The following is a 14,825-nucleotide window of genomic DNA, read 5'->3' as shown; positions in this document are numbered from 1 at the left end:
CGCAGGAAATGAGAGCATTTCTCTTAAAGGAAGAGATCGGGTGGCAAGGCATTTTTTTGGCCTACTCTGTCACTCATGAGTTTTACAACTATGGTATTAAAAAACAGAAGGACCCTTTATGAGGATAGGGGGTAATTTAGGGGTATAGATTACTGGGCAGGAGACAGAATAGCACAGCACAGGTGCCTGTTTTGTTAAAGAAGAGGATGTGGCAGATGAAGTATGTCGGGAAAAGAGCACAAGCCAACCTAATCCCCAGTCTGGACAATAACCACTGGAAAAGGACCTTCTCGCCCCATGGTGATACTGGCCAGTGGTGGACAATGGACCTCTGTGTCAGTCTGCAGCCACAAGTGAACACCTGCCCTCAGTCATGCTATTTAATGGTGCTTAGAGTGAGGTGTTGACCAAGGTTGTTCATGTCCGCCGTTCACAGTTCACTCTCAATGATGAGATCCATTACGTGATCCGCCAAGACAACCGCCAGCCCCTGATGAAGCAACCAACATGTTCATCATACCTCTGAGGATAGTTGGCAAACAGATGAAACCTGTTAAACTGGTACTGTAGAGATCCTGCAGTAAGCAGAACACAGTGGATGCAGCCTAGGTGAAATCCAAATTGTCTGTTGAAGACAGGTAAGTTGCATGACAATAAAAAGAATGACTAGCTTTTTAAGAGTCTGCTTCTACAGGTCACACCCTGCAATAGATTTTGAGTGGGCAGTATTTTTACTTGATTCGGTGTGTCCTGAGTCAGCAACTAAGCAACAACCATGCATCTAGTTTCCTATTAGTATTGACCATTATCATTGACCATCATGCCTGTTGTCCCAAACAGTCCCCACATATTGCAAATTGATACCAATAATATATATAAACTAAAAATAAAAAAAAAAATAAAATAACCGCAGCAGGACACCAAAACACATACAAAATATGATTTTGAAAAGAAAAATGAATGAATGAAATACTTTAGTTCTGTCATAGAACACAGGAGATGACTGAACTGCAGGATCTGTACGTTTGATTATCAAAACTGAAGCTGTCGACAGAGCAGGGCAAGTTGAGCTCTGCTCGTGCGAAAAAACCTGACTAGCCACATCTCAGATCAATGTGGTCAATGAAGACCTGCAATAGATTGATGGATCAATTAAATTTAATTATCTGAAACAACAAGCAAGAGGTTCAGTAACAGAGTTCCGTATTGTCTTTGCTAAGAAATGTGTTATTACTGCTTTACTGTGTCTAAACTTCTGCAGTTCAGAAAGACCTCCGACCAATCTGCCACAATAGTAAAATGAATTCAAGTGAAAATACCATAACTTTTCTCAGCACTTCCTATATGAGATTAAATGTGAGATTAATGAGATTAATTGAATACACCATATTTAATTAATCACACAATTATTTTAATCGTCCGACAGCTCTAGTTGAAAGTATATACAGGGAAGTATACGCTCATGTCTGCCTGCACGCGCAGTTCAAGCATAAGTGAGGACGTACATTGAGCTGAGTCGAAGATGTAGGGACAAAGGCAAGAGATGACGGAAAACAACACAATGGCTGAGGCTACAATGCGTGTTTGCGCCGTCAAGCCAATAGTCAAAAACACCAACCAGTCCAGAGTCTTATCGGTCAATGGTTTATCTCGTTCAACTTCTTACTTAATGTGACCTCGTGGGACACCGAGAGTCTTGAATAGCTGACCGAGGACTGTAGCAGGACGCACTCATGTGCGCATGTCCTCTTGGGTGTAGATAGGGACACTGATAATAGCACATTGATTGTGTATATTACAGCTGATTGAAAGTGAGACGGTCGGCAGCGATGGTCTCTGTCTCTTCCATGGACAGATATGCTGAGTCAAGTTGGCACAACTGGAAACACTGTACCACATACAACTGTGTGTGTGCACGAGTGTGTGTGTGTGTTTGTGTGTGTGACTGCAGATGGCGCCCCATCACCTCAGGGAAGACAGAGATAAGGAGAGAGTATGTGCTGAGATAAGATGGGAGCAGACACAGGGGAGACTGACTGACTGTAAATGAGTCAGAGTGGGGAGAAACTTTATGGCCTCTCTGAGCCTCAGGACTCTGCAGGAAAACACTCTCCTTCTAATAATCTTGTTAGACATGGACTTGTATGCTAAGCAAAATGTCTGCAAACATTCAAAGAAGCATTTTAAGCATTTTTCAGTTTTGCACTGGACGGGAGTAGAAGAAACGCACACGAAGGTACTACATACAGAATGATGGGACAGGATGTATGATCCTACGGCGACGCACCCTGATGAGGCAGAACTTCAGAGCTGTGTGCTAATCATCTGAGGACTAATTTATTCTGTCCCATACTGTTCATGGACTGTAGTTGAATTATACTACTTTTCTTACCTGTGCTTTTTAAATAAAAAAAAATGGTGTGAGTGACCACTGACTGGTTTGACTTCATAAGGATTTAAGATTAATAATATACAGTATAAACCCATTTACAGCGGACATGAAATAAATATGGCTGAAAATTTTGGCAACAGAAGCAGCTCCTTGCTGCATCTACCTAGACATGTAGACATGTACGTAACGGTGGGACTCCATCTAAAAATGATCTAATTAATTCTAATAGTATATAATATAATTAGGGATGTCAGAAACACCACTTTTTGGCACGAATTTGTACGAGTACTTAATAATACCATAACAACCATTATAAATGATGCTATTTTCAGCACATGTTCCCTGAACAAACATGACATCACTGCCACATATTTCAAGTGTGGCATGAGAGCCAGCGACCACCCTCATTTGTGTGAGAGTTGACAGCCCCTTAAAAACCCTCCATGCACTAAAATCTGCAGAATATAGCCAGGGAACTACAGTAGTGGATGTTGGGTGCTGTCATGAGCGAGTATTTGACAAGTACAAGAACAGCAAAATAGGCCACTTTCTGATACTGGTATCAGTATCAGGACATTTTAATGTTTGTTACCAGAACGAGCAAATTTCAGTTGAATTGTACAGTATGACTACATACTGTCCTCAACAAAACAAAGGTTTTCCCCGCAAAATGTGTGTGGTTGTTGCAAGATCAGTCAGAAGTGGTTTTGGTAGAACACTCACTGATGTTGTATGGATCTGGTGTGTCGTTTTTCATCCGTCAGTATGAGTTTTTGCGGGTAAAACCTGCAATTCTGTGTAGGTAGCACACGCACGAAGCTTGACAAACAACTGTACTCCACCATCCCTCCATTGACAGAATGTGCACACACTTATTCATACGTCATCACTGTTTACAAACTCTTAACAGATCTAAAAGCAATGAGAAAGCTCATGAGCAACAGGATAGAACTCCACTGGCTCATTCAGTTCAGGTCTTTCTGAAAGAGAGTTGTGACTGGCTACAACTTTATCAAACATTATCTTATCGCAGATTATCCTTGGGTTCCATTCAATCCCCCGGTGGCACATCTGACACGTTCTGACTTTTTATTGCACTTTTGGTATCAGCTTGCTGTACAACACGTGGTTATGATCTTACGAGTGCCACAGAAGTGATGCTGGCGTGATAAGAGGCGGCGCCATGCAGCAGTGGGACAAAACACTGGAGACTGATAAGCATCATGTACATCCCTGAGCTCTGGATTTGCTCATAGTAAAGACGTAGACAACACAGGAAAAACACTAACAAAAAATGTACTCAGCAAAAGACACAAAGAGGGTGAAACAATTTCCACTGTCTTTTGTTGAAGGTTGAAGAGGCCATCCTGATCACAAAAAATAAATAAATACATAAAATTTAAATATACACTGCTCAGAAAAAATAAAGGGAACACTTAAACAACACATTCTAGCTCCAAGTCAACCACACTTCTGTGAAATCGAACTGTCCACTCAGGAAGCAACATTGACTGACAAATGACAAATTTCATACGCCGTTGGCAAATGGAATAGACAACTGGTGGAAATTATAGGCAATGCGGGCAATTTTGAATGCTGGTGGTGCTTTCACTCTAGTGGTAGCATGAGACAGAGTCTACAACCCACACAAGTGGCTCATCCAGTAGTGCAGCTCATCCAGCAGGGCACAACAATGCGAGCTGTGGCAAGAAGGTTTACTGTGTCTGTCAGCGTAGTGTCCAGAGCATGGAGGCACTACCAGGAGACAGGCCAGTACATCAGTTCTGGCCTGTCTCCAGCAGTTCCTGCAACATGAAAGCATTGATGTTATGGACTGGCCTGCCCATTCCCCAGACCTGAATCCAACTGAGCACATCTGGGACATCATGTCTCACTCATTGTGATTTTATTGTCACCACATTCAACATTCAGATCTACAACGTGTTACTTCACTGTTCCCTTTATTTATTTATTTATTTTTTGCAGCGTACAAGGCTGCCAGTTACAGTGCTTGGATAATACCAATAAAAAAGTGCAATGATTGCAGTCAACAATGGAGATGGTTGAAAACATTTCCACTGAAATTGATGACAGGAGTAATGTCTCAGAAGGAATGATTAAGATTTGATTTTGAGTCATTAATCTATTCCCTCTGCTGAAATTGAGGACAACAGCCAGGATAATAATACAACATGGATCATCAGCCAATTGACTATTACACCCTTGTGTACAGAATACAAAAGACACATAGTGGGGTTTTGAAAAATACAATTTGGAAATCCTATATTTCAGTCATGAAAAGTTTAACATTAAAGGAGAAAATAAAGTAAAAGAGAATGGTGTACTTCAGATTCTATTATTCTCCTGTGAGATTTCCAGTTATTGGGCGATAACAGCTGCCTATTGAAGATGGAATGAAATGGTATAATACCTTATATAATTGTGTTCATTCTAAAAGGATGACTCCCAGTCCCACATTTTGTTACAATTAACCTTGATAGGTAAGAGAGAACAAAGGTGTTCATTTAAAAAGAACTGGTGTTGGGCACAAAAAAAAAACAAAAATCACTTAACAATCAGCAATGACTATTTGCGACACAGGCTGCAGATATCTTTTGACACCAGCAGAAAGGGGATGGGAGTGGCAAAGTGGCAGACACAGGCCACATCAGATGAGTGACTTCTCTGTCACAAGACACAGCAGATAATACCAGAGACGCCACCGTCACTTCTCTATCGCGTTTATCGCCACAGACAACAAGATACAATGTCACGCAATAAGTGAAGATTCTCTCACACGCTCTGGCACCATTTAGACGACACACGGGAACACAAACAGACACACGCGCACGGACACACACACACACGACAGCATGATAGTTCAAGAGGAGTACAAATAGGGACATGTAGTTGTGCTTTAAGGAAGTGGAATCATTAAAAAAAGCTACATTAAAATGAAAATGCCTCATGACCAATGAGTGTTCCTTCATTTTTACAATATTTTGGTCTTAATATTTATGTTTCCTCCACTTTATATATTTTTCTCTGATCTCTAGCCTATCAACATAGTTGATGGAATATGCAACATACTCAAAGGGGTGTTTCTGATCGCAGGAAACCAGTCAGAAGTGGTTCAAAACCACAACTTTTAGTGACTCAGAAGCCAGCCATTAATTAATTCAAGTGAAAGCGAAGCCTGAATAGCTAGATAAAAACGTCTGAACCCTCTGGACTCATCATCATATTGTGACACTGGTTTCTTCAGTCATCAAAACTGTGAAAGCGATACCATCAAGTACTGTACAGTATGTCTGATCTGTGGCAGGCTGAGGATTCTGCCTGAAACACTTTTGACTCCCTTTACACTCAGTTACCAAATGAATGTGCAAGATTGGTTTGGATATCAATTAAAATATATCTGTAAACACAGGCGACATGCATTCAAAAGTCAATTCCCAGATAAGTACATTTACTATAGCATAGTAAATAGCTGGATTTTTATCAGATAGCAGAAAACTAATATTTAAGTCATGCAACAGGAGCTTTAGTCCTCAGATATTTCTCGCTATCACTTCCCCTTTAACATTTTCTCCAGAGCTTGAGTGTCCAAATCACAACAAAGCATCAGTCCAACAAGAGTGGAACAAATGAAAACTTAAGACAGCACAATGGGTGGAAACTGCTTGGAATAAGGATGGTTTAAGATGGGACGAATGGATAGTGAAAAAAGGTCAAAAAACTACAGCAGTTCCTACCTGATCCTGCATCCATTAAATTTGAATGTCCTCGTTGCTCTGCCACCAGCCGTGAGGACCCAGGCATGCTGACTGGTTCAGAACGCATCGGTTGGATCCTACACAAATAATTTGTCATTAGTCTGGTTTCGGCACTTGAAGAATCTCTTGGCAACATCAAACTAGTTGAAGTAGCAACATTGTCAGATACACTTTTGCAGTAAAATAAATGGTGGGTTGAAAGACTTGTTGTGTGTGTGTTTATACATATACATATACATATATATATATATATATATATATATATATATATATATATATATATATATATATATATATATATATATATATATATATTCAACTAAATTGAGTTGATCAAATCTCAACTCCAATGTGAAACTTTTCAGAACCTTTCCTCTTTTTCATTTCTCATATAAAGCCATAACTGGTCACTAATGAAAATGTTACTGATGATCCAAATTCTTACCCAAGGCTGTGCAAGTCTAGGTCATCTGTGTCAAAGTCCAAGAGGGGCTGCTGGACATCAGATGGCCCTTGAGACTGGAGCACTGAAGATGATGAGGAGATAACTGTTGTTTGACCAGAGGGGTGAATGGTCTTAAACTGAAACTGGGGTCCCATCCACAGACGGCGATGTGGTCCAGTATAGGTAACAATTTCAACCTGAGGAAGAAAAGTGTTAATAGAGAGAGTGTTGCCCAGGCAGTCTCTTTCAAATCAAGTCAAATAAAAAACAATTGTCATCCAGGTCATCTGAAGACTATGCTTTCTTGTGGTGGCCCAATGGTTGAGCATTGGTGTGCGGCAGGTTGTGAAAACAATTTGTGTTAACTCGGGCAGGCAGATAGGTGTACATGTGTCATATGTCTGGAGCTTCCAAACTAGTCGAACTTGGTAGAGCACAGCATTGGCCCCAATGGCTCACATACATCGTACGCGAATGCATGGGAAACTAGCAAACACAACCTAGATACATTTACCCACCCATTTACCTACCCACAATACATTTGAACAGGCGCAAGTCTAGCATGCATTAACTCAATATGCTATTGCCTTTCTCATTATAAACTGGATTTATGATGTATAAAAAAATCATGAATGAAATCATTCTCACCAAACCTGACAGAAAACATTTTCACAGTCAATTTTGTCGATGTGCCACACACTTCCTTTCTCATTTTACAAATATACTCCCTGATGCGTGGCACAGTGGCAGATCGAGACGGTTCTATCTTGTACTGCGCACAGTGCGACCAACAGTCCTTCAGACAAGAAATCAGCCAGTGAAAAGTGATGTCAGTAGGATGCTATTCCCATTTTACTGTCAAAGAGATCCACCGTGCGTCTGCCCCAATAAGACTGCAGACTTCGATCAGTTGATTTATGACCTGCTCCATCTCCACTGTAGGAGAGACGTCTCGGATAGGTGAAAACACTCAATTAGTTAAGTTTCCATCCAACTCCATAATGATAATAGTTACAGAGACTCTGATTTCAACTGATCATCTGTGCAAACCTGCAATAAATACTGGTTACCTAATGTAACAACAATTCTATGAATAAGTGCATAGCCCTTTAACAGCCTTCAAGGCCAGTGCCTCAAGGTGGATTAACCAATAGTGAAGGAGGTTCTTATGGTCCTGTTCTGGTGTTGGTGATTGATATTGGCGAGTACTCAACTGTCAGTACTCAGTAAATACCTACTAATAACGTAAGTAAAGAGATGGGATAGTTGTGCAAGAAGAACAAACTAATGTGCACCACAAACAGTATCTTGGACACTAAATAGAACGGTGCAGCACATTTAAAAAAATAAATACAAATAAAAAATAAAAACAATTTGTACCACGTACTGATAATGGTTTTGACATTTTTCTAGTGGACAAAGATGATGAGGCCGAGGCAGCAAAAACTCTGACACTGAGAAAGAAAGTTTGGATTGACTTTCTCACTCCACTGGCAAGATAAAATAAACTACTTCATTTGTCTAAAGCGTCTGAAGAGACTCCACATCGGTTCTTTTGCATCTATGCATGTGCTAATACACTGCACTTAAAGCTTCACGGCACGACTGCAACACTCAAAGCCTAATGTCAGAACCTGTCAGAGTAATGCGAGTTCGGAGTCCTGGCAGGCTGATGTAAAGACTTCCTGCAGGGTTAATAAAAGTGTGACACCAACCGCGACATGGCGGCGTGCTTGATGTGAGGCCTGAAGGGAGAAGAAGCTGTCACTGGTGTGGCAGGAACTCTGTCAGTGCATGAGCAAAGTGGCACTAATGCTGGCTGAAAGGAAGACACGGCCCAACTCTGGATTTTGTGACTCATAAACATGGAGCTATTACTACTTCCACACTTGCTTGATTTCTGACTCTGCCCTGGACCTCCACTGATTTCTGCTCCCCCACACCAACACTGACTTTCCAGTTTACTGCATTATTTTACTCATCTCCCAGTGTTTCACAGTTTTATCACTGTTGGCACAAGGAGGACCAAATGCCACAAAAACCCAATGCTCCATTTCAGTAGCAAAGCCAGAGCAACATACTACACAAACCCTACCAGCCAACATTGAAGTTGAATCATTTCCAGCTTCAAATAAAAGTGAGCTGTATTGGCCAAACAGACTCCACGCGACTTGTCCAGGGTGTTCCCCGCCTATTGCCTGTTCATGCTGAGATTGGCAAAGCTCCCAAAGACCTTCCATCAGCGGTTCCTAACCTTGTTGATCTCGTCTTCCAGAACAAATGGACCCATTCAAGGAATAGTTCAAGGAATAGAACTGACTCATTACTGTGATTACAGATTTCTGATATTAGAAAACACCATACATTACTGTGTTCAATAACCATACATGTGAACAAACCAAAGCCTTGTGCAATGACATGAAACCATGTGATCAGCGCAAAGATATTTGTCTTTGAAAAGTCAAACAAGCGGCAGAACCAGGTGCAAGTCATTTTCTGTTGAGGAAATTGGAAAAATATACATCATGAATAAAATTCTGAAAAAATAAATATAATTAAACAATGTCTAAGTAGCATAAAAAAATTCTCTTTCATACATAAATAAGATAAGAAGATGAGTAAAGAGTAAATAAAAGTTTCGCCATAAAATATTCTAATTAATTTTAAAAGATGCTCCAACAGGTGAACAGTTTCTCCTGTTGGGGCGCCATCACTTTATCATTTTGAAGAACTTCTTCATAGTTGGTAACTATCAGAAATTTGCAGCTGTCAAGTCAAGTCAATGACAATACTGCCACCATATGTGGCAAGTGTTTTCAAACCGAGCGTCTCACGGCCCAAAGGTGTAAAACAAAAAACTTCTAGCAGCCCTCTAGGGGGCGCTCGCGGCCCAACTATGGTCCTCTGCCATATGATTAAGGATCACTGCTCTAGATGAGAATGCGGAATAGAAGATGGATGAAGGTACCAGGATGTATATTTGCTATACTGTAAGATTGCTTGAATTGAATACAGGGCTGAAATGATGGCCTCAAATAAACCACTCTTTCATGGCACCTCAAGAATTCCTGTTTCTCCTCGTCTAGGAGAGAAAAACAAGTAGAAATCCACCTGAAGGCCCTTTGGCAAAGGAAAGTCCCGGCTACTAGAATCCAAGATTACCTATTATCTCAAAGCTAACTTATACAAGTTTGCCATAATTGATTTATGTTTGAGTATTTGTCTCTTCAGACTGCCAAAATCAGAAATCAGAATGCAATCAGAAACCAAAATGACCTTTAAAACACCTTCAATTACTGGACATGAAGAGTAAAAATAATGAAACAAAAATCATAAAATCAACGCCAAGGAAGGATTTGCTCTTGGCAAAGCTATCACAGTACATCTAAGCCACAGATCCAGCAGGCTAAGTGGTGTGCATTTAAGCCGATCAATTATGGATGCCGTAGAATTATTGATGGTAAAAATGTCGTGGCTTACCTGCCAACATCAGAGATGAGTGCTGTGGGGGTTAACCAGCCTTAAAACATCATGACTTGTGTATTGCACAACTACGAAACCCTTGCAAGATTTTGGAACCCTTCAAAACCTAGTGTACCAAAGCCAGCAAATACCAAGCTGTTGTATGAGTATCACTTGAAGACCTACAAAGGGAAGCTAAAGTAGCTGGAGCTCAATTCTTGAGACTGGACACGCTACTAGAATTGCTGAGATAAGTGAATTTCTACGTGCAAACATGATATTTATTTTCTGTATTTTTGTTGAGTTTTTGATTCATCCTTTGGCAGGAATATAGTATAAAATCTCAAAAGCCACATGAAGGACTGCAAGGACCTGCAAAGTGTAGCTTTGAAAAGATTTTCGGTTTCAAAGAGAAAAAGAAAAAAATATCGAGGAAATGCTTTAATTTGTGGAAAAATAAAAAGCATGCAGAAATTGTGAATAAAATTGGATCATGAACTATAATAACTTAATAGAAAACAATATTTTAAACAAACGGTTCTCAATTCCCATTAAAAGTAGACCCTACCAAGGCCCCACTTGTTCAGTAGGAATACTTCATGGACTTGGTTTCTGTAATCCACATTTTTCTCCAACACGTTTTCTTTCTTGTCTTCTGGGGTCATCTGTAAATCCTTAAACTTCTGTCTCCTGGCTATCTATCTGCTCTGGTCGTCAAGCTGCATTCTGGCCAAAAAAGCCCCACTACAGGGGAAAGAATACAGGAACCACAATCTCCAATTTGGAGAAGCCGCAGCAGTGCAGCAAGTCATCACTTGTCCTCATCAGCCCAATTCTCTTCAGACACCAGCTCCTTCCTGAGACCAACTATCTGAGCATACTCCCACCTTCAAACCACACTCCAACTCGTCCCTCTCCTGAATTTTACAAAAATGAAATTGGGCCATGCAGTGACTGCTTAGTCTTTTTGTTGACCAGCAGCCTCACTCTGATGTAGGGCCATTCAACCCGATCCTCGAAGGGCTGGAATGGTGTTTTTTTTTTTTTCTTTTTCTCCTACAAATCAAGTGCACAAAGTCAAACCAGAGTCAGAATCCTCATCAGTTGATAGCCAGTCTGGGGCAGCCTGTTTCAGCTGACTTTTGTGGCCTTGATTAGTTGCAACAAAAACACCCCTCTTAAGACCCCTGCTCCTCGGATTCCGGCCTCGGTTTGGTCTCCTTGTGAGAAATACTTCCTCCTCCACCCCACTGACGCCTAGTTCTTCATCAAGTGAACTTATCAACATCAAAATGTCCCCTTGGGTTCTATATATTAGCCAGAGTGTCTCGGGGGAAACAAGAGTATTAGTATTAGTTATCTATGAGGGATGAGTACAAAGATGGCATCACAAGAAGAAGCTGGTTTCCAAATCTAAATTTCCCTTTAGTCTTCCTCACACCCAAAGGGTGTGTCTCTGTAGTGTGGTCATGCCAGCCACGGTCTTCAGAGTTGGCATGTCTCATCTCATTCGATACCTGTTGAAGTACGAGCCAACTCTGGTTTAATGACCACTTTTTGAAGTGCCCCACGATACGGCTCCCATCTCTTTCATTGTTCAAAGGAACTACTCTGAATGACTAACACTCCTTGATATTTCTTTCCGTTCCATAGTTTCAGTGTATGGCTATCTATAACCATCCCCATCATGAGATCAATCCCTCAGTGGTCCACCTCGTCTCTCCTAGGTCTCCATCTGCTCAGCAGCTTACAGAGAGAACAGAAAGCAGTGGTTGTTTCGTCTCTAGAACACTCTACTATAAGATCTCCAACAACAAAATCCATGATTCGATTTTTGTGCAGTGCTGTGTAAATGAGACACATAACAGGCAGTGACTAAGCAAGGAGGAGCGGGGCCCAGCTAGTCGGTAGGTAAGCTACTTCAACACAATACAACTGCGATGTAGGATAAGGTGCTGACCTGTGAGAGCCACTCCTGGTCCTCTTGTCCACTGTGATCAGACGCCAGGCTGTCTAACGACTCGTGACGTGTGATTTGGCTTGGGCTTCCTGGGGGCATTCCTGGGACACACAAATACACTGTTAAAACATAAATGAAGAGACAGACAAAAGAACATCAACCACACTATCACCATTGTTTCCTTGTAATGGTGAACAAATCAGTCACTTCAAGATGACTCACTGGGCATTAAGTATAGACATAAATCAGCAGGCAGTGGCATGTGAGATCTGCCAGTGTCAGTGTCAGTCATGAGGCTTCACTTGCATTACATCGTGTGTAGAGAATCATGTTTGTATCAATCATTTAATAACAACTGAATGACTCATTATAAGGTTTTCCAATCTGGATATGTATGCTTTATTTAGGTTTATTTAAGAAGTAATGAAACATTTAAAATGTATAAATGATGGAAATTAACTCAATAAAAAGACAGTAGAAAATGAATTATCAAATATTTTTTACAGAACAAAAAATAAATCTACATTACACAAGTTGTAACCACCAATAATTTCAAACATTAATGAATAAAGTACAACTTAACATGTTTTTCTCCCCACTTCAATTTGATTTTGAGAGTGATTTGACTGTTTATAAGAAGATGGCCCTGTTCAGTTCAAGACAGATGAAGTGAAATTAAGATGAAACAAGTGAAATTATTAGATCTACCACTTTAACTAGCTGAAGTGCAGCTGTTGAGGGGGACACAGCTCCGATGGTGAGAGAGTGCTTAACAAGTGTGGCAACAAAGCCTGTGTGGTGCTACTTCACGACTACCTACACACCCTCTCTCTGTCTTTATTCCACACTCCTCTTGCCAGTGTGTCTCTTTCCCTCAATCCATGCTCTTTGACCCTTGGGGCCAATAGCTGGTCCCTAATTAATTATGGATGTTCTGAAGCAGTTGCTGGACCGGCTTGATCGGATTTCCTCTGTATGTTCAAGGGTGAGGGGAGGTGGGGAACTTTCAGTGGCTTGAGTTAGGCTCCAGAGTGGGAGACTAGTGGTCGCCCGTGTGGGTCAGACAAGGGAAAAAGTCGCACAGTGTGAGTGGGTGTCAGTGTGTGCGTCAGGAGCCAGACTGACCTCACTCATATCAGCTCATCTGAGTGTCGGCTAGCCGCCCACTCACCTTCCTGCTTTTAAAATGCTCATTACGGGCTCTTAGGAGATAGAACATCAATGTTTACAGACGACAAGATCATTTCTAAGTGCTAACTTATTGCAACACACTTAAGAAAAGAGTGCGCCTCTTTGGCAACATACACACCGGCAGTGATGTGCTATTGACTGATGTAAAGTGGGGTCATGGTTACAGAAAGAAGTTAAAAACAAAAAGGACTGGACCAATAGCAAGGAGGACTTTGTTAAAACAATGAAATGAGAGCACTGGAGACAAACAGAGCAGTCAGTATTTATTTGCATCTGATACACACCATCCCAGTGATGTAGAAATCACAATGGAGTAGGAAGCGAAATAAGATAAGATGTGGCTTTCCTCAGTGTGTTCGTTGTTACCGTCTCCTCTGAACAGCAACATTGCTTCGCTGATGAGGGTAGCCAGCAACCTATTAAGCTGGGCAGTGAGGCAGGGAGTCAGAACCAGAACAAAGGCTGCCTAGGTATTGATGCAGGCCGACCTCCTGGGGCCAGCAGCCGGACAGGGCCGATCTCAGGGGTAGATAAGGGAAGAACTATCTCAAAGATCTGAAGGTCTGGCTGGCTGCTCGTTGAACAGAAGACAGCCATCTTGTCTCAGCCGTCAGCTATGTTCAGCTTTATTACTTTCTTGTGCCTTTTCGAAGACCTGACATCTGACTTAGGATACCTCCGCTCCCGCTTTTCACTTTCTCTTCTTCTTCGCATTCTCATCTTTGGCAGATAGGTGCTGGCAACCTGACAGCTTGTGATAACTTAAGTCATGATATCCTTCATGCGGAATTTGACTGGCAGTTCCTTCACTGAGCCAATGCTACACTTACCCCCATTCCATTCTCTGCCTCCCTTTGATTAGTGACCCAGTCATGGCGCCATGGTTTCTCTTTACCAACGCCTGATGCTCACAAGCCTATAACGCGGCCCCTCTCTCAAAGCAATTAGATCTATTGACAAAGCAACTGTGGCTGGTTTGTCATGGGCCTCAAATTCCTGAAAGAGATGCCGAGCCAGCCAGTCAGTCAGTCAGTCAGTCTCCACAGTTTTTATTATAACATTATATGACAGGTAGCAAGGAAGGAACATAGACAAAAAAACAACCGCTGTTCCTGGAAAAATAATGTGACCTAAAAGACACAAAATCCTAGCGGAAAATACTGGCTTGTTTGCTTTTCAGCATCTTTATGGCAAGGGAGAGGGACAGCTTGAAAAATGTAAAACAGGTGTCACCAATTAATTTCAATACAGGAGCAATGATACTCATTTGGTTGTTATGGTTTTAATCCCCACGTTGTCAGGTCATCAACAATCATCAAAAACACAACACCTGTTCAAGACAACATTTCAATATTCTCAACAAACTGAGTCTACTCACCAGTCAGTCTCACAGAGAAGGGATTTGAGACCATTGATGTTTCTTTTTTTTTTTAGCTAAACACCCATAGTTGGACTTATTGGGGTTTCATGTTAAGCATAAGCATCAAGCTATATAACATCAGATAGGCTCTCTAGTCTTTAAAGCAAGGACAGCAGTAGAAGTGTCCTCATGAACAGTATGCACCATTGCCCACAAAATTACACTGTACAAGTTCCTGC

General features: G+C 41.3%; 1 protein-coding gene across 6 annotated transcripts in view; it reads right to left on the bottom strand.

The window, feature by feature from the left end:
- Window positions 1–14,825, bottom strand: part of bcas3 (BCAS3 microtubule associated cell migration factor) — a 242,654-nt gene that overhangs the window by 148,318 nt on the left and 79,511 nt on the right. For all 6 annotated transcript variants that reach the window (XM_053872609.1, XM_053872611.1, XM_053872610.1 and 3 more), the window contains exons 20-22: window positions 12,036–12,136; window positions 6,614–6,810; window positions 6,148–6,245 (exon numbers count right to left, since the gene is read on the bottom strand). In XM_053872609.1, the coding sequence (XP_053728584.1) occupies window positions 6,148–6,245; window positions 6,614–6,810; window positions 12,036–12,136 (396 nt within the window). The remainder of the gene's footprint in view (window positions 1–6,147; window positions 6,246–6,613; window positions 6,811–12,035; window positions 12,137–14,825) is intronic.

The sequence above is a fragment of the Synchiropus splendidus genome, chromosome 8 (assembly GCF_027744825.2).
Source record: "Synchiropus splendidus isolate RoL2022-P1 chromosome 8, RoL_Sspl_1.0, whole genome shotgun sequence".
Lineage (NCBI taxonomy): Eukaryota > Metazoa > Chordata > Actinopteri > Syngnathiformes > Callionymidae > Synchiropus > Synchiropus splendidus.
This window is presented reverse-complemented; position numbering and strand designations above follow the sequence as displayed.